Raw genomic sequence first — 21200 nt, 5'->3', positions numbered from 1 at the left:
CAACCAAGGATAAAGGATCTTTGAAAAATGTAATGTTTTTAGCACTGTAATCAAACTCTGATAAGATCACATTTGTTAACATAAAAAATTGCTTTCAAAGATAAATTTTCAATCACAATTGATTGCCATTCTATCATGCAACGGAGGATAAGAATTGATAAGGTTACTTATTGCTTTAATTAACTCCCATCCTTTCCCAACAGTCTGATCTTATCAGTCTTTTGCTGCATTAAGACATTAAATGATCTGCAATTGACTGCATCTCAATCAGTCAGCATGCACTGTATTGAATACCAGCAGCAAAAAAAAATTACGCATTGCCTCCGTCTGTGGAATTCTCTCCTCTAATCATCACCTCTGACTCTACCCTTTGTATGAAGAGGCTCCCATGCAAAGGTTTCCGTTATTTGTTAAGTCAAGTACCTGGAAGTTGGATAATGGGGAAGGATCTTGACTTTGTCTTAGCACTTGCTAAACTCTCTTGAACTTTGTTTGCAGTCTTCACCATCAGCTGGAACAATTCAATTTGAGAGTACATGTTACACTTGCAACAACAACTTGTATTTGTATAGCACCTTGCAGTACAGTAACACAAAAGGAGGAAAGATTCCATCAATGAAGCTTATGGAGTTGAAGAAAGGAGAAAATAAGTGAAGTAGATTTTGTTTTTAAGTGACATGTTGGGAAAGTTAGGATAGATGTTTGAAAACTTGGCCAAAATGATGGGTTTTGAGAGAGTTTGTAAAAGCAGGAGGAGCTATAGAAGTGCAGCAACTTTTAAGGAATTTGTCAGAGAGTTCCAGAAGGTAGGACTGAAAAGAGTAAAGACTGAGGAAGTGATGTAAGACAGAAGAAGATGAGACAAGGACATTGAAAACAAGATATAAGATTAAGTGTGTATGGAACAGGGAACCATTATTGGACTCGGGATTTGGAGCAATGGGTGAGTAGAAATTAGAAAAGTTGGGAGGGACTAATATTCCAATTAACCTGCCAAATGAGTGGTTAGCAATGTTAAAGCATAGACATTGTTGCCACTGCTTAAGTTCTTTGATTATGTTGCCTTCTCCTTAAACACACTCAGCAATAAGTCAGTTTTCAGAACCAGGCGCATTAATGCTGTAAATATCTTGGAGTTATATATATTGATTCAAACTTATTTTGTTACTTCTCGGAGACAAGAGGAAATGTTAAACAGATTTACATGCCATTCTCCCTTCATGGCCCAGCGAGTTAATTCACTTCTTCCCAGATTCAAATCTCAATCTGCTCAGGAGGCAATAAGTTGATCTTGGCATTTATGTGTTTAATGAAGAAAATTCAGCCAGGATTGCCACTCCTGTCTGTCAGAGAGAGAGATTCATCATGTGCCTTACATCCACTCCCCATTCTTTGACATGATGATTTACCAGCAATCATTATTAGAACGTTTGTCTGAGTACTTGCTAACACGAGACATCGGCACTTCAGCTACTCGGGAATCCATGCCTTTTTGGGGAGAGTGTAGCGAATTGCCACGTAAGATTAGTAGCATGAGAGGCAAAACAAATTTCCCAGCCTGTAACTTGGATTTTCTAAGTATTCTGTAGCTCCAGAGCAAACTCAAAACAGTTGTGACATCAACTGTTTTATTTTGAGGAAAGAGACACCTCACTTCAGTAACTGTTGGAGCAGCCCAGTGAAGTGGGATGCTGCCTGCTAGTTAAAGGAAAAAAAATGAACATGTCTCTTTAAAATTCAATTAAAATTCTCATGAAACTAACATTTATTCATTTAAAAAGGGGAGTACTTTAGTTAAAAAAAATTTCTGCAACCTCAAAATCTTTAATCCTAAGAGCAATTTTTTTTTCAAATTCTGTGCCTAATATGGGCTTTCATTAAATTCCTACCAGTTACATGATGTCACATTAAAAAAACTGTTATTGTGATAGTAATTAGATTATGAATATTATCTTCTATTATAACATCCATTTTCTGATTACATTGCCTTTCTTCACCATTCTGTGATTGATTGGCTGACTGACTCGACAATCCATAACAATTTAAAGCAAAGCGATTTGTCCTAATCTTGATCTTGTTTCCTGTTGATGCATGTGTGATAATAAAATTTATAAGAGCTGTTGTTCTAATGACTTACTTCCTAGTTTTTTCAATGCAGTGTTATTGAAGCAACAATCCAATTGTTTGTTGAGTGTATGGTTCCAGTTGTAACATGAATGGCTCCAATTTTTTTTTGGAAGCACAGTGTTCCTTGCAGTTTGTTTCCAACACTGGTCAACATGATCAGTTTGCTGGAAAAGCTCGAGCAGAGTTAACATTTTGGGTCCAGTGGCCTTTCTTCAGAAGCCTTCTTCCAGTTCTTGGTTTCTGTTTGATTTGATCAGTTTCTTTCTGAGTTTTTGGCATCGTTTACATGGTAGCAACCATGTGAGGACCCGTGCGATGCAATTTCAACTCCATTATTAACCAGTTCAATCCCAAGATGGAATTTTGAGGAGTTTGGAATTGGGAACGAGATGAGGCAATTACAGTAATGATCCCAGCCATATACAAGTTGCACCTGGCTATACAGAAACATTCTTTGAGGTAGCGCTTGGGGGAATGTGAGGAGCTGGAGAGAGATGTTCCTTCCTCTGGTTGCTATGTGTTTGGACAATGGTGGGAGATCAACAGAAGAAGCAAAGCTTTACACTAGTTGATGCAGTGCATGTAATGCTCCACTCACCTAGCCAGTGTGAAAGATGTGTGGATGCTGCATCAAACTGTCTCAAGGTACTTCCAGTTGACCAATCCTGTACATTATATAGGCAACTTGCCTCTGTCAAGCAGGTATATATCAGCCTAATAGCTCAAGTCAAATCTAGAAGTTGGCCGGCTGAAGCCGGTTTCCAAAACACCATGGGCAATTTTAGCCCATTAGCTTTGCAAAACCGACAGCTAGTTTCGTTCACAAGCAGGAAATTGCTGGAGAAACTCAGCAGGTCTAGCAGCGTCTGTGGAGAGAAAGAGAAGCATTCACTCTACTTTCACTCCACGAATGCTTCCAGAAAGTTGTTTTTGTTTGATTTCCAGCATTCACAATTTTATTTTTTGTTTAGTTTTCATTGATGTTTGTGACTGCTCTCCTAGCCATCACGCTCCTGTCCTCTAGAGGCTCATCCCCTAAATCCCTACTCTGTTTCATTCTCGTTTCTTTATTGTCTCATGAAATATGGGTGTCACTGGCTGGCCACAACTTGTTGCCTGTCCCTAGTTGCCCTTGAGAAGGTGGTGGTGAGCTGCTACCTTGAACCATGGCAGTCCATGTGTTGTCGGTTTTCCCACAATGCCCTGAGGGAGGGAATTCCAAGATTTTGACCCAGTGAAATAAAAGGAACAGCAATACATTTCCAAGTCAGGATAATGAGTGGCTTGGAGGAGAGCTTGCAGGTGGTGGTTTATTTACAGATCCTTTTTTGCTGAATGCATGTTACCATGAGCAGCTTTGAGATATTATTTTGTAGAATCTAAACTTGGAATTCAATAAACACAGAACTGAATTAGTTCAAATTTGAAGTCTGTCACTGGTAAACTGCTCCCACCACCCTCCTTTGTCCCCAGTTGTACTTTAGCCTCTGTCACTGCCCGAGTATTATGGAGTCAATTGGATCATGTGCTGGCCCCAGAGAGATTGTCTCCCCAGATTCCTCCCACCAAGCTTTTAGATAGTTTCACCTTTTGCTGCTGTACTTAATTCCTTCATGTTCCTCCTCCTCTAATCTGTTGCTGTGCCAGAGTTCAATTATACACTCAGCTTTGCCTCAATGCTGTACTTAGCTTTAACTCCTCGTGTGCAACGCTACAGGGGATCATCCAGCATTATATGTGCTTACATGATCAAAATTCAACTACTCTGTATAGATGTTGTCAGATATTGCATTGCTACATTTCTATATTGTGGTTTCCTTGTGATTAGAGTACCTTCAAATCCTAATATTCCTCTGTTTTGCAGTTTACCATTACGATTTTGGGTGAACGTGATTAAGAATCCACAATTCGTGTTTGACATTCACAAGAGCAGTATTACAGATGCGTGTCTATCTGTTGTGGCACAGACCTTCATGGACTCTTGTTCAACATCTGAACATCGACTCGGCAAGGACTCTCCATCGAACAAATTGCTATATGCCAAGGATATTCCCAACTATAAGAGCTGGGTTGAAAGGTTAGTGTATACTGGCATCAATGCTGGGTCAGTATTTATCAGACTTCATTCATGTCTAAAGAACATGGCAGGAGTTATAACTGATAACATAGGGATTGAGTGCTGCTTAATGGAAAATGTTTGTTAGCTGGTGCCATTAACAGATTGAAACTGACATACTGCAGTGAGAAATGGAGCTTTGCCATTAAACCCTGTTGTTGCAAGCTTTTCACCAGAGCAAAGTGAATTTTACTGATCTCGATTGAAGTTCCATTATATTTATTAGAACAGTTTCAGAACTTGCTGTGATGAACCCATTAATGCAATTTTTTTTTAAACAAAGTGCTTTGACAGTCCCTGGTAGTTTGTCGTAACCAGGTTTAACTGTTTAAATTAAGTTGACTTCTGGATCAGTATGTAATGCAAAGCTATCATTTTATGTGTCACATGGTGCTATAATGTCCCGAGATTCAGTGTTTTCTCTCAACGCATTTGTACACTAGTGTTCTGCCATTTAAGTTAATGGGAATTCTGACATTTTCACTGTGAATATTCCATTCAACAAAATTATGAAAATTCAAAATCAATTCTTTTAACTAATTCACAGCGTCATGTTCTATTGTAACCAGAATGATTTCTGATTCAGTCCCACTTTATAGAATTCAGTCCCTAGGCAACAATGGAAAAGCAAAATGCTATGGTTACTGGAAGTCTGCAATGACGAGTGAAAATGCTAAATAATCAGCAGGTCTCTTCGCATCTATGGAGAAAGTGACAAAGTTAATATTTCGGGTTAATTATGACTCATCTTTTTCCAACATTTTCTGTCTTTTATTGGTGCCTATATGTATACTGTTCTCAACATAAAATGAGGTTAACATTATTTAGATTCTCATTGCTTGTTTGTTTGTGAAGGACTAATAACTTTCCAGAGAAGATTAAAAATCACACAACACCAGGTTACAGTTGAACAGGTTGGGCAATCACCTGATGAAGGAGCAGCACTCCTAAAGCTAGTGCTTCCAAATAAACCTGTTGGACTATAACCTGGCGTTGAGTGATTTTTAACGTTGTCTACTCCAATCCAGCACCAGCACTTCCAAATCATGGCGACCATTTCTAGAGGAGAGCATACTTAGTAGAAATTTATTTTTTATTTCATTGCAGTCCTCATTAATCAGATACAAGTACTACAGACTTGCGACTTATGAAGATTTGGGCTTGTCATTGTTGGTTTTAACCAAAATTTTCAATAGTTTAAATTGCATTTCTCTGTTTCTAAATGGAGATGACTTACACGGGAATGTTGCAAAGCACTTCCTGACTGTGTGTGGGAAAACGTATGTAGGTGGGCTTTTGGCTTCAAGAAAAAAAAATTGCTGCTTCATTTGTCTTGGTTTGCTATAAATGTGTCTCACCCACTCATCAAACACATTAACATTAACTTCAAAAGCTTTGGGTTGCCTGTGATCAATTAATCCACATTTCAAAATTCATAAGGGACATGAAAGATTCAGAAATGGGGATTAATTAATGAATGAATGTAGCTCCGTATTCCCCATTCAAATAACTGGAAGGCAGAGCTCTGAAAGCTGCTGACAATGTGATTTCACTTGGTGGAGTTAGGGCACTCCAGATGTCTGGGGGCACTTTTCATTGTTGTCATTAATCACAGTTGTATTCTGCGGCTGCACAATTTTTTTCCCATTTGTATGCAAATGTGGCCAAGGGCAGTGTCTGCTTGGATTCTCTTTCCCTATTCGTCAGTGCACATGCCATAAAATATAATTATTCTGAGGTTTACGTCAATGGTCTGTTTGTCCACAATTGATTCTTTGACTCAGTGCTGTCAACAGACCAAGTATTATCTTTGTGTGACCATTTCTGAATATAAAAGTTTCCTAGTGCAGCAATAGATCTGACTCTGGGTAGAAACTCAATGTATCACGGTCTGTGTAGATTTTTCAAACTTTTTTTTAAACACTGCACCTTACTAGCTTTTTGTTAGTGAAAAAACTCTATGCTCAGATTCATGTGGCTGAATTTGGCTGCAGAATCCCATTGGTATGTGATTTGTAGATATTGACCAATATGTCTCTGCCAAAGTGAAGTTAATTTTCATACAATTCCTTTCGTTCATTTATCTGTAGCATTTCCATATGGTGAATAAATAACTAATCGAGTGTTACTGCTTATATTATTGTGAACAGGCTGCCAGTGAAACACATTTTTCTTTTTAAAGGTATTACGCTGATATTGCCAAAATGTCTGCAATTAGCGATCAAGACATGAATGCTTACCTGGCAGAACAATCCCGTTTGCATGTCAATGAGTTTAACATGCTGAGTGCATTGAATGAAATCTACTCTTACGTTACCAAATACAGTGAAGAGGTTAGTGTTCAAAATTCTCTGACTAGTATACTGGCTTGAGAAAGTATGCCCTAGTGTATATTTAATAGTTTGCCAATCATCAATCAATGGTGTCTTCAACTCCAGCATGCACCTCCCACCCACTGCCTCTCCACCCCCCACAACACAACCATCACACCCAAATCTTATTCCGTTGAATTTTGAAAATGCCTGCACACTTTGTCATATAAAGATCTATGAATTTTAAAATACATTTAACATTATTTTTGCTTGTACAGGATTGTTTGTTCTTGATTATAATTGAAGTCTGATTTTACACCATGGAAATGTTAATATAATCTGCCTTTTCTCAACTTAAAAGACCATATTTTAATATTTCAGCTTATTTCTATTACATTTTCATTTTCTGATTTCATCACAAAGTCATTTTTACTTACAATCGTAAACCACCTTGGGACCTGGGGCACTGGCCCTGTCATTATCCCCCTGACTGCTGTACCATAGCAGCTCGATTAAACCTTGGGAGTCTTTACTTACCAGACTGTTTATGCTTCGAGAACATAATCGAAAACTTAATAATTCAAGGATTATTCTTTTTGTATTCTGCTAATTTGAATGCAGCCATCTTCTTGACTGGAGGAGAAATTAGAGTATCTGGCTTCTGAATCATTTCTGAAGTAGTTCTCATGGGGCTTCTATTGGGCCTTTAACTATGCATTGGTGAAGAAACCAACAGAAAGATATAATCATTATTTCTGTGCACAAGTAAATGATGGTCCTTGTGGTACTTCATTAGCAGTGTTAATGAACATTATTTAATATTCTATCCACTGACTCAAACTGTAATTTCACCGCACAAACAGGTAGTAATATAGAAAAATCTCATTATTACAAATTATCACAGATCTCAACATTTTATGCTCGTTATCTGGAGTGTTGGTTTTGCATTAGCTATTCTTTAGTAGCATATTAAGCTTTTGAGTATCATTTGCACCAGAACAAAGCAAAATTATATTTTACTTCATCTGGTGTCTGCTGCAGATAAAGACCAGCACTACGTGCTTTGTAATCTGATGGATAATATCATTAGGAATGTTCAGACTATCTTTCTCTCAGGGCATATATTATTATGGGTGAATTTTGACTTGCATATGAAGGTGGTATACCAATTAAAACTCTGGGAACACACACTCCCTCACATGCAATTGTCACATGTGCTTGTAAACGTCCAACTTACATAAAGTCATTGTGAGAGACACATGTTGCACATAGTTTGCAATATTCTCTGTACGGATGCAAAGTGTGAGTGTGTTGTTAATAATTTGCCAAAATTGGAATGCTCAGGCCACAAGTAAACTAAAAGTAGGGTTTTATTTCAAAGGTGAAAACAAGTTGAGAATGACTTATTTGATCTGGAGAATTATCTTTAGGCTTTAAAGTAATTTAGTTTCAATAGCACAATGGATATGCGTGAGAGTTTAGAAAGGCAATTCCAATTATCTGAGCACTCCCATGAAGAAAATTGGATTAATATACCCATCACTGTTCCTGATTGGCTTACTAAGTACAAGACTCTGTTTCTACTCCCAGAAGACCATAGCAATTGTTGAGTTACCTATGAATATCACAACAGGGATTGGCTACTGGTTTAAAAACAAATCTGGTTCACCAATATCTTTTTAGGAAGGAAATCTGCCAACCTTATGTGCTCTGCTGTCCTTATTTGTAACTCCAGACCCATAGCAATGTGATTGAATCTTAACTGCCATTTTGGGAAATATATGCTGGCCGAGCCAGTGATGCCCACATCCCATGAATTAATTTTTAAAAAGCCCCTCAACCCTGTCCTGCCATTCATTGACATCACAGTTGATATTTAACCTAACTCCATATATCCACTTTTGCATGATAGCTGTTAATAAATTTAGCATTCAAAGGTCTATTAATCCCAGTTTTGAAATCACAATTGAGTTGACATAAATTACCATTTGCAGAAGAGAGCTCCTAACTTCAACCTTCCTTTTCCTAATGTCATTCCTGCAAAATCTGACTCTAATTTTAGGCCACGCTGTCTGGTCCTCAGCTCCCAAATAGCAAAAACAAATTTTCTCTGCCTACACTGGGTTGGTTTTGAGGTTTGGGAGTCATAGTTTATCCAGAAAAGGTCAAGTAATTTTAGAATAGTTTGTTAAATAGACCACTAAAAGCAACGTTTTGAATGTGATGCATCAACAAAAGAGACAGGGAATGCCTGCAACCAATGAAATGTGGGAGTGGTTTTGGTTGCAGTCTCTTATGTGCTTTGCTTGCAGCATTATCTTCCTTTTAATCCATCCTTTTGAACTGACTAGCGAAGGGGTTGGGAAGCCCCTTCCTGGCTGCTTCTGCAAACAAGGACTGTAGTTTGCAAGTATTACTTTGCAAAACACGTGCCTGTCTGAAGTGATTTCTTTCTCTTGCGAGCCTGTCTATTAATGCTCAGACAATTGGTTTATATATGTTCCTGAGATCCGGTCTTATCAGAAGCAAAAATGAAAAGAACTGCAGAAGCTGGAAATCAGAAACAAAAGCAAAAATTGCTGAAAAAGCTCAGCAGGTCTGGCAACATCTGTGGAGAGAAATCAGAGTTAATGTTTCGGGTTCAGAAGGGTCACTGGGATCAAAACATTAACTCTGATTTCTTTCCACAGATGCTGCCAGACCTGCTGAGCTTTTCTAACAATTTCTGCTTTTGTTTCTTATCAGAATTGTCTGTGCCAGAGACACAACCTTGGCAGCGATAACAATCTTGTCCTACATTTTAAAGGCTGCAAACTATGTTGGAAACTTTCCTTTTCAGTAGTTAATAAATTTCTTTGTTATAAGGTTATTGTACTGCAACGCTTTACACCTATTTGTTAAATGTGAAGTGTTGGAAACTTCAATTGGATAATCCATTAATTTAATAATTTCCAGGAAACACAACTCTATTAAAGTAAACCTGGCTCCTCCAAAGTCTATATATTTTTCTTAAGGCTCAGTGGCTAGAACTGCTTACAGGGCTCCAAGTGTGCTCTAGCTAGGGTTTTGTATCATTGAAGCATGATTTCCACCCCCTTGTTCTCTAATTCTCTAAATTCAGCATTCTATCGACCCTTTTGATTTTATTCTGTACCTGTTCACGATCCCTGTTCTGATAAAGATGACTTTTCATGTCAGAAATTCTGAGATGAACTCATTTTAAATGAGGGTTTTCAGAAATGGACTTAACTCATTTCCCACATTTCCATTCTCTGCCTTCAACCTTCTCAACAACTAGCTTCCTTTGTGTTCTCACTTCTAGTTTCACATTCACCCAACTAAATACTATTTTTTCACACATGTACAATCTGATTGTCACTGTCAAGAACATTTTATACTTCCCATCACCTAGTTCTCTTCATACTGCAATAGAGAAAGACACCAGTTTCTCCCTCAGTTGGTAGTTCTTGGCCAGGTCCTCAAGTGCTCCTTTCATGAAAGACATTACTTTGGGAGACCTGAATTGAATCTGTGGAGAAGATACAGAAGAAAACCAGCAACATGGGCATTTAAATTTCATGGAGAAACCAAAGTACCAGGCAATTTTAAGAGGAGATCTGCTGGAGGTATTCAAATATTGAGAGATGTTGATGTAACTGGAGGAGGAAGTTTATTTCCAGCAACAGGATGGCAGTATGTACAGGTTATAAACTTAACAAAAGAACAGATGAAAAGATATATGTTTTACCAACCAGCTGTTCAGACATCAAATGTTCCGTCTGAAATATCAGTGGAAACAAAATCCCTGAGAGTTTAGAAGTGGGCAAGCATTTAAGGGTATTGTGGTGGAAGGAAGCAGGGTGATGGGACTAAGTGAAAAGTTCAGAACAGATTGTCAGCGCACAGATCTGATAAGCCATATATTAAAACAAAGAACTGTGGATGCTGGATGTCTGAAACAAAGAAAAAGGTAAATTGATGGAGAAGTTCAGCAGGTCTCGCAGCATCTGTGAGAAGAAAACAGTTGGCATGCTGAGTCCAGTGACCCTTGAGCTGAACATGTTCATAAAAATACTTTTCCTGGTTACGTTGGGATTCAGGGAGTTGTAGGATGAATATGATGGTGCACTCCTTCAGCCTCAGTTGGAACAAATTGAACAGGCTATTTTAGTGTTGTAGCTTGTGTATTTCTATAAACCCAAATAATACTGTTATAAATTGAGAAATGTTGAAGCAGAGAACCTTTTTATGTATCCACCCTTGAGAAATGAAAAATAGAGTTCCTGAAGTGGCTCTGAACTTCCATTGCTTTGCATTTCTCAATTCACCTGGTTCATTGTTCCACCATGCATTAATCTCAAGCAACAACATTGGATCGCATTGTTGGTCTATCAGTGAATCGAAGTGCTGTTTCTCATGTACCTCTCAGAGTACATTATTGGTCCCAGAGAACAAGCCCAAATTCTCGGAGAGACGAACAGTACTTCTTCAGGGTAGGCATTCCTGGGAGAGAGGTGACAGTGGGTTAAACACTGGATAAAAGCAAATTACTGCAGATTTTGACAAAGGGTCAAACAGCTTTGACAAAGGGTCAGTTAGACTCGAAACGTCAGCTCTTTTCTCTCCTTACAGGTGCTGCCAGACCTGCTGAGATTTTCCAGCATTTTTTCTTTTGGGTTCAGATTCCAGCATCCGCAGTAATTTGCTTTTAAGCCCAAATTCTCCTTGTGTTCAACCATAACCAATCACCTTTTAAAGAAACATAGCCTCAAGTGTTATTAGCAATGCTGAGCTGTCTTTTTTTTTGTTTTATTGTACTGCTAATGTGGTATCTTTTGCAAAAAACGCTGTTATGATTATGTTGCCATCTCACTTTTCTCTACCCTTTATTAGATAACTGCTGCCTTGGAACAAGATGAGCAAGCACGGAGACAGCGTCTGGCGTATAAGGTTGAGCAACTGATTGTCGCCATGTCGCTAGAGAGTTGAGAGTGAAATTGTCAAGAACTCGTGGCTGAATAGTGAACTCAATGGAGAAAGTCATAAGATAGGGAGAGTAAAGCGTGGATCTTGTGGTTAATTGCAATGTCCAAAGTTGCACAATATCAAGTGGCCAGCATGGCAATTTATTTTTGAAATGTTTTGGATACCTCTCCATTTTGTTTATCTCTGGTATGGCTGCGTTCAGAATACTACCTTTAGATGACTTGCAACCTGGGTGCGATGACCTTGAGTACAATAGTTTATGTTTACAAAGAACAAACTTTGGGAGCTACAGCTATATTTGTGGTGTGTTTACTGACAGTTTGAACAGGAGCTGATGCAAATGAACAATGCAGGCAGGTTTATGTGGCCATGAGCAAGAAAGGACACGCAAAATCAGTACCATGCTACGGAATTCTACCTTACCCGCTGTAAGAAGTAAATTTCGATCACAGCAGCAACATGCATAATTGGATAACCAAAAGCTCATCCAGCAAAATGAAACTGGTTAGACGCAGCAGTTGTTTCCAGTGCAAATTAGAAAGGAAGAACAGCAGACTTCATGCATCAAGATGTATCTCTTGGAATCCAGAATCTTGCCTTTCTGAAATTAGTGCCATCCCTGCCTCATAATGTATTAAGGACATTAATGAACTTGACAATACTGATACAAATCATAAATGCACATATGGGTGACAAGCAGTCACCCCAAAGGTTTGTCAATTTTTTTTTTAATTTTAAAATGTGTATTTCTGTTTTTGTTTTAAGAAACAAGGTTTCATCAGTGCTGCTATTTAGCCAAACTCTTCCATATTGTAACAACAGTCAGTAATAGTCAATGTGAGGTTCATACAGGGCTTTCTTCTTTATTCTAACTTGCTGAATGTAATACCGTGGCTCAGTAGGAAACTCAAAGAAATTGTACTGGAAGATCTGTCATCTTCACACGTTCCATCATCCTGTAAATCACAATCATGTCATTGAGTGATCCCTACCACAGTGCGTAATTTCACCTTTACAAGGCATTACATGTTTAATGGGTTTTCTACCAAACTGTGGTGTGAAATAAAGGAAAGGAAATTGGAGAAATTTCTCATCCTAGCTGGAGATTTGCCTTTTTTTTCATTCTTTTCATCAAATCAAATCACCACGAGGGAGTTAACAAAGCAAAATTATTGTTCAAACTCCAGCTCAAGAGGCAACATCCCTCACCAGACATCAGTTACTTGTAAAAACCTATGTCAGTAAAATCTGAATTAGGTGGTGCTGCTAAATAAATAGGTGAAAATGAAACAGCTGTCAATCCATGTGAGCAGTGCGGTTATCTTCAGTGAGAGCATCATAGATTTATCAAGATATGGCAAATGGCTTGATAATTTCAAGTCTGTTTGAAAGTCAGCAATGTTGTTTGCTGAATATCAATATTGTTGCCATCCATGTACATACGCTGGTGGATTTGTAGCAGTAATGGTGACATTTGGAAGCTGCCACTTCAAGTAATTATGCTTTAGTTTTTGAGATTTTGATTCTCCCCAGATGACTGGCGAGATCATGTAGGCCATCAAAGGCTATCAGTGTACCCATTAGTTCATTTTTGCTGTCTTCTGTCCTCCTACCTTGGTCATTTATTATCCTTATCTCACTTTATCTTTGGAAAAATGGACAGAAATGTCCTAGGCTTCTCCAACATGCTCATCGTGAGTACCACTTATTGGTCAGCCCAGCAGAAGATGCCAGTTAGGAAACAAAATGAGGAAGAACTGGCTTCTAGCTCACCTGAGATGCTTTGCTTCCCATTTATATTTAAAAGTGTAAAGTGAACACTCACCTGCCAAATGTTCTAGCACAAACTATGTTATTTTGAGGGAAAACCTAGATGGTGTGAAGCAAGCCTCCTGTGTGCTTTGCTACCAAAGATTTTATTTCAAATATTTTTAATTACAAATCTGTGCAAAATGGGCACAGTCACTTGACGTCAAATATCTACAGAAATTGTTTAAAAGTTCTTCCCAAAACAGTTTTCTTTTTCCATTTTGCGTTGAAGAAACCAAAGGTTTTAAAAGTGCATGTCCTAGTGCCACAAAGTGTATAAACGTTGTAAATATTGATCTTACCTCGGTGTGGGATGAAAAACCCAGAGATTTTTATTGCTGTTGTGCATGGTCCTCTAGTAATACAAAGATGTGGATAGTGTTATTTGCACTTTTGTGAGAAGATGTCTATGGTGTTTTGACATGGTTCAATCTGATGTTTCTAATGCGTGGAGCAGTAACAAAACAATATGATCATCAATATCGAGGATAGATGGCACTTAATGTCTAACAATTTCATTTGAAAAATTGTACTCTTCATTTGTTCCTATCTCTGCTATTCATCGTAACCCAATGTAATGCAGCACTTTGGAGGGAATATGCATCGTAAGTTAGACTGAGAAGCTTTATAAGTCGTCACGTTAAAAGGACACCCTCATGTTATTCCTCTCTGTCGTTCAGAATTTCACTGTGCGGTTTCGTGTTGTAAGAATGAGATACTCCCTTGAAGAATAAAGAATACTGTACCTTCATGGAATCTCTGTTGCTCAGTGGCAGAGTCCAGGAGGGGGTCATGACCAGTGCAGGTGTGAATGGAAGGGCAAAGGAGCTGACCTTTCGCAGCCTATGTGGGATCTTCTGAGTTTTCGTGCAGTCACAAGGCTTACATGGAACATTTCTCATGATCTCTTTCAATCTGCTCACATCCACTTTGAACAACTTCATACGTGAGAACTTGGTCAAAACTGCATATATTTTGCCCATTTCACTTGTAACTTTCCTGTTGTTGCCTTTTTAATTCTGAAGCAAACAGCAGCTTACTATCCGAGGCTTCATCGGGATTCTGTTGTGGTGTGCCTACTCACCCAAATCTGGATCGCATCCACCCCTGCAAACACCCAAGTCCTTCACACTTAGCTTCAATCCTGTTTTTTTTTTAATTCTTTGACAGGATAAGACAAAAAGTAAAATGAAACTTACTGATAGAGATTCAATTGGATATCAATGGTGAGATGAAAACCCTGAAACCAATTCATTAATGCAGCTAAAATCAGGCTGCAAACTCTTGCACAATATTACACAGATTAGCAGGTGAAATAAATCAGGGTATATCGGACAAAAGATACCACCTATGTTTGAAGGGGAATAATAATTAGAAATTATGTTTTAGAAGTGTGACCAGAAACGAACAAACATGCCGCTCCTAAATGTAAAAACAGGAATTTTTTTCTATTGTAGTTTGTGAATATGTTGCTACTTAAATGTAGTAGAATATTTATGGTCCCACAGCTGCAGAACTGGTGACTCTTCCTATTAAGTTGTGCAATTTAACTTCTTTCATGAAGAATTTTTCTTCCATCACTAGTTCTGTTCTAAAGGTGCTTTTAACATCTGGTTTGTCGATATTTGGGTGCTGGTAGTCCTCTTAATTCTTAATACAATGGCAAATTTTCATAATGAGTGGTTTACTATGGCTTTTGGATCGCCTGTTGATTACGGGGTCACCCTATTCATAACTAATGTTCAACTTCTATTCCCTTTCCAACAATAATCATCAGATGGTGACCAAGAGTGGACCCCAAATCCATGGAAACTGGCATAATAATATACAAATGTCCTGAAGGCGTTTAGCTAATTTGGGACTGACTAGGGGTTAAATAGAGGATCGTATTTGTGTGTTTAGTTCAATAGAGCACCAGTTAGAGCATTTACCAAGTAAGGCATTGACAAAACCATTGCTGAAATCTGTAACAAAGAAAAATATACGGTTGTATCCAATAGAATGCAATAGGTTGATTGGATTAAAGAAATGTTTAGACTCAGATATGCATGAAACAGGACAGCTGTATCGTTGCTTGGTTAGAAATTTGGAGCTGATAACAAGCTGTGAATGTCAAGACCTTGTCACAAATTGGATCGTACTGCATTAGCATGTTGAGTAGGTGCACTCAACTGTACATTGGTTTCTGGTTAAATTCTGGTTTAATCACAGCCCTCATTTAAGCAGTAATGGAGAAGCCGGGATACAGTAGCTTGCAATTAAAAACAATCAGTCAAGCTGCTTCTCAGCCACCACATACTGAGCAAGCATGCATTCATTATTACCATTCAATCCATGTCTTAACTCCAGTTATACTTGAATCCTTCATCACAAATTGGTGATTGACATTTCTTTAAGTATCCAGCAGGATCTTTACGATAACATTTGTAATTCTTTAGGATGCTTTGTGCAGAAAGTTTGCTCAAGAATTCAGATTCCAAGTTTGCTGATTCAGTGTGTCAGAAATTGATGTGAAATTGACATTTGGATCATTTGAAAAAGGATGGTGTAATGTTAACTGAAGTACAAGCAGAGGTATCTCAGTTACCTTACAGATATTCACAAATGATTGGATAACAGAATACAGAAAATATTGGAAAGTTTTTCACAAGTATCAGAAAGAAAAATCTAAAACAAATTTAGGCAGGATAATTCCAAACAATTCTTTTCATAAGATTGTCAAGGTAAAAAAGACAGTATAGTGAAGTTACCTTTGAGTGATTAAATGCTGGGTTACATGTGAAAATTTGGTGCAACACAAACCGATCTTGTGTAACTTTATTTCTTAATATTAGTAGAACTAAGGCAACTTCAGAAGAGCTTTATTATCCCATACAGTGGCAAAAGATAAGCATAATGCTATGTAAGCCTGAACCCATAGAATTTCACTGTTTCATTGATGGTTTTGTCTTTTCAGTGTTCTGTAGCATCAGTAGCTTCAGTGTATCACTCCATTTTAATCTCTGACCTCCAAATCTGACTCTCTGCCTCTCTCGAAGTGAACCTCTGGGATACTTCCAGTGAATCGGAGCAAAAAGGATAGAGTTCCTACAATGTCAGTTCAAACAAAAAAGAAAAATTAGAAAAATGCAGTCAACAATTTAAAATTAGTTCTGTTTGTTATATTGTGTACTTATTGTAAATATGAATCACTGCTATTTTGCAAGCCCGAATCACTTTGTACTGTTGTTGTAGATAAATAAAGGTAACTTGATAAAACATTACCAAATATATGATTTCATTATTTATAGAGTCATAAAGATGTACAGCATGGAAACAGACCCTTCGGTCCAACCCATCCATGCCGACCAGATATTCCAACCCAATCTAGTCCCACCTGCCAGCACCTGGCCCATATCCCTCCAAACCCTTCCTATTCATATACCCATCCAAATGCCTCTTAAATGTTGCAATTGTACCAGCCTCCAACACTTCCTCTGGCAGCTCATTCCATACCTGTACCACCCTCTGTGTGAAAACATTGCCCGTTAAGTATCTTTTATATATTTCCCCTCTCACCCTAAACCTATGCCCTCTAGTTCTGGACTCCCTGACCCCAGGGAAAAGGCTTTGCCTATTTACCCTATCCATGCCCCTCATAATTTTGTAAACCTCTATAAGGTCACCCCTCAGCCTCTGACGCTCCAGGGAAAACAGCCCCAGCCTGTTCAGCCTCTCCCTATAGCTCAAATCCTCCAACACTGGCAACATCCTTGTAAATTTTTTCTGAACACTTTCAAGTTTCACAACATCTAGATTCAAAGTATCAGATTCATGCTTTAGCTAATGTGATAGCTGAGGGTGCACTTCCACTATGACAACGGTGAAGGTCACTGGAAAATAACCTAATCCTGCAGTTTTGTGGCTCAGGTTATGGAAATTGCATTGTTATACTATGTGATACAAAGTTTTTGATTTATTAAATTATTACCATTTTTAGTAAAAGCAAGTTTTAGAATTATGAAACAACCAGCCCTCTTCAAGGTTCTGTTTTAACAATGTCCAGATTCATTTCAGAGATGTGGCATCTTGGGAGACTAGTAATAGTCACAATAACATGGTTTATGCTAGTATAATACATTCAATTCCTTGGAAATGGCAACAACAGGAAGGGCTAAGTGACGACTGCATCGATTGAATAAACTGACAGTTCAGAAATCATTAATCGTTGTATTTCTCAAATGTGAATTTTACATAATTAGGTAATTACATCATGGTACCATTCAGCTTCAATAAATGGTGCCTTCTCAAAACTGAAGTACAATTTCTCAGTATATCCAAATATCTTTCATACTTTACCAAGGTCACTTCCATCTATTTATATTTTGCACTTAGTTTCACTTGATCAGTATGTTTATAAGAAATGCAATGGGCCATTTATTGCTAAATGAAATTAACTGGCCAACTTTGTTAGGAGGCAATGGAAATGAGGAGGCTGAATGATCTCAAATTATTCACGTGCTATTTTGAATATTTGAATCAAAACAAATAACTTGATTTCTTTTTGTTACTTTATTGCACTCAAACTATTTATTTGATCTGGCTGCCTTTTGTTTAAAAAAACAGCCTCAGCAATGTTTTTAGCTCTTTCCAAATAAATCGGGAGGCAGCTGGTATAAAATTCTGGGTTCAAGTCTCATTACAGTGTTCAAGCAAGAAGATCCGAAGAACTGAGGAACTGCTGCACTGTCCACATACCATCTTTCATAGAACAGTACAGCACAGGACAGGCCCTTCAGCCCATGATGATGTGCTGAGCATTTATCTTAATCTAAGATCAACCTAACCTACACACACCTCAATTTAATGCAGTCTGTGTGCTTGTCCAGCAGTCACTTAAATGTCCCTAATATCTCTGAGAGCAAAAATGAGTATTGCAGATGCTGGAGATTAGAGTCAAGATTAGAATGGTGCTTGAAAAGCACAGCAGGTCAGGAAGCATGATGAAGCTCCTGTCTGAAACATCGATTTTCCTGCTTCTTGGATGCTGCCTGGCCTGCTGTGCTTTACCAGGACCACCCTAATATCTCTGACTCTACTAGCACCACTGGCAGTGCATTCCACGCACCCACATACCCTGCATAACGAACCTATCTCTGACATCTCCCCTAAACCTTCCTCCAATCACCTTAAAATTATAACCCCATGTGACAAACCATTTGTGCCCTGGGGTAAAGTTTCTGGCTATCTACTCTATCTGTGCCCCTCATTATCTCGTACACCTCTATCAAGTCATCTCACTTCCTCCTTCTCCTCAGTGTGAAAAGCCCTAGCTCACTCAACCTCTCTTCATAAGACAAGCCTCCAATCCAGACAGCATCCTGGTAAATCTCCTCTGCATACTCTCTAAAGCATTTACATCCTTCCTATTATGAGGCAGCCAGAACTGGACTCAATATTCCAAGTATGGTCTAACCAGGCTTTTATAAGGCTGCAGCAAAACCTTGTGGCTCTTAAACTCAATCCCCCTGTTAATGAAAGCCAAAACCCTATTTGCCTTCTTAACAACCCTATCCACTTGGGTGGCAACTTTGAGTGATCTATGTATATGGACCCCAAGATCCTACTGTTCCTTCCCACTGCCAAGAATTCTATCTTTAACCATGTATTCAGCATTCAAATTCGACCTTCCAAAGTGAAAAGTTAAAAATCACACAACACCAGGTTATAGTCCAACAGGTTTAATTGGAAGCACACTAGCTTTTGGAGCGACGCTCCTTCATCAGGTGACAATCACCTGATGAAGGAGCGTCGCTCCGAAAGCTAGTGTGCTTCCAACTAAACCTGTTGGACTATAACCTGGTGTTGTGTGATTTTTAACTTTGTACACCCCAGTCCAACACCAGCATCTCCGAATCATTCTAAAGTGAATTACTTCTCATTTGTCCACGTTGAACTCCATCTGCCACTTCTCAACCCAGCTCTGCAGCCTGTCGATGATATGTCGCCTGCAACAGTCCTTGACATTATCGACAACCCCACTGACCTTTGTGTCATCAGCAGACTTACTAAACCATCCTTCCACTTCTTCATCTAAGTCATTTATAAAAACTGCAAAGAGTACAGGCCCAAGAACAGATCCCTGAGGGACACCACGGGTCACCGAACTCCAGGCAGAATACTTTCCATCCATTACTACTCGCTGTCTTCTTTCAGCCAGCCAATTCTGTATCTAGACAGCCAAATTTCCTTGTATCCCATACCTTCTAACTTTCTGAATGAGCCTACTGTGGGGAACCTTATCAAATGCCTCACTGAAATCCATATGCACCACATCCACTGCTCGACCTTTGTCAACTTGTCTCCTCACATCCTCAAAGAATTCAGTAAGGCTTATGAGGCATGGCCTGCCCCTCAAAGCCATGCTATATTTGATCAAACTATGTTTTTCCAAATAGTCATAAATCCTATCTCAGAATCCTTTCCAGTACCTTGTTTACTACAGATGTAAGACTGGTCTGTAATTCTCAGGGATTTCTCTATTCCCTTTCTTGAACAGAGGAACAACATTCACCTACCTCCAATCAGCTGGTACTACTCCCCTGGAGAGTGAGGATGGAAAGATCATTGCCAGAGGCACAAAAATCTCATTCCTCACTTCCTGTAGTAACCTTGGTTATATCTGGTCCGGCCCTGGGGACTTCTCTACCTTGATGCTTCCCAGAATTTCCAGCAAATCCACTTCCTGAATAGCAATTTGTTCAAGCCTATTAACCTGGTCTACGGTGTTCTCACTATCAACAAGGTCCCTCTCTTGAGTGAATACTGAAATAAAAAAACTCATTTAGGGCCTCCCCTACCTCTTCAGACTCCAGGCACAAGGTCCCTCCACTATCCATGATCACTCCTATCCTCTCTCTGATCATTCTCTTATTCCTCATGTACATATAGAACGCCTTTGGGTTTTCCCTAATCCTTCCTGCCAAGGCTTTTTCATGCCCTCTCCTAGCTCTCCTCAGTCCATTTTTTGAGTTCTTTCCTAACTACCCTGTAATCCGCTAAAGCTGCGCCAGATGCTTGCTTCCTCAACCTCAAGTGGGCTTCCTCCTTCTGCTCTTGCCATCCAAGGCTCCTTTACCTTACCATTCCTTGCCTGTCTGAGTGGAACAAAGGCGTCCAACACTCACACAAGTGCTCCTTAAACAGCCTACTTTGCAGCTCCTGTCTAATAGCAGTATAATTTCCCTTCCCCCAATTAAATACCTTTCTATACTGTCTGTTCCTATCCCTCTCCATGGCCATGGTATAGGCTCATTCCTGATGAAGGGCTTTTGCCTGAAATGTCGATTTTTCTGTTCGTCAGATGTTGCCTGACCTGCTGTGCTTTTCTAGCACCACTCTAACCTTGACTCTGATCTCCAGCATCTGCAGTCCTCACTTTTGCCTATGGTATAGGTGAGGCAGTTGTGGTCACTATCACCAAAATACTCTCCCACCGAGAGATCTGACACCTGGCCTGGCTCAATACTAAGCACCAAATCCAATATGGCCTCCCCCCCCCCCCAGTTAGCTTATCTACATATTGAGTCAGGAATCCTCCCTGGACACATCTGACAAACGCGGCTCCCTCCAGACTATCTGCACTAAGGAGGTTCCAATCAATATTGATGAAGTCACCCATGACAACAAATTTGTTACACATGCACCTTTCCAAGATCTGCTGTCCAATCTGTTCTTCTATCTCTCTGCTGCTATTGGGGGTCTATAGAAAACACCCAAAAAAGTGAGTGGTCTTCTCCTGTTATTGACCTCGACCCATACTGACTCAGTAGACAAGCCCTCCTAAATAACCTCGATCATAGACATCCCAG

At 39.1% G+C, this 21200-nt stretch overlaps 1 protein-coding gene across 2 annotated transcripts in view; it reads left to right on the top strand.

Moving 5' to 3' along the window:
- plxna2 (plexin A2) overlaps positions 1-16612 on the top strand; it is a 498163-nt gene extending 481551 nt beyond the window's left edge. For both annotated transcript variants that reach the window (XM_087973574.1, XM_087973575.1), the window contains exons 30-32: positions 3992-4204; positions 6426-6576; positions 11449-16612. In XM_087973574.1, coding sequence (XP_087829700.1) covers positions 3992-4204; positions 6426-6576; positions 11449-11544 — 460 coding nt within the window. In that variant the 3' untranslated portion in view covers positions 11545-16612. The remainder of the gene's footprint in view (positions 1-3991; positions 4205-6425; positions 6577-11448) is intronic.
- Positions 16613-21200: the final 4588 nt, after the last annotated feature.

The sequence above is a fragment of the Chiloscyllium plagiosum genome, unplaced genomic scaffold (assembly GCF_037043375.1).
Source record: "Chiloscyllium plagiosum isolate Xiang-an unplaced genomic scaffold, Cpla_swu_hap1 HiC_scaffold_26, whole genome shotgun sequence".
In the NCBI taxonomy this organism is placed as follows: Eukaryota; Metazoa; Chordata; class Chondrichthyes; order Orectolobiformes; family Hemiscylliidae; genus Chiloscyllium; species Chiloscyllium plagiosum.
This window is presented reverse-complemented; position numbering and strand designations above follow the sequence as displayed.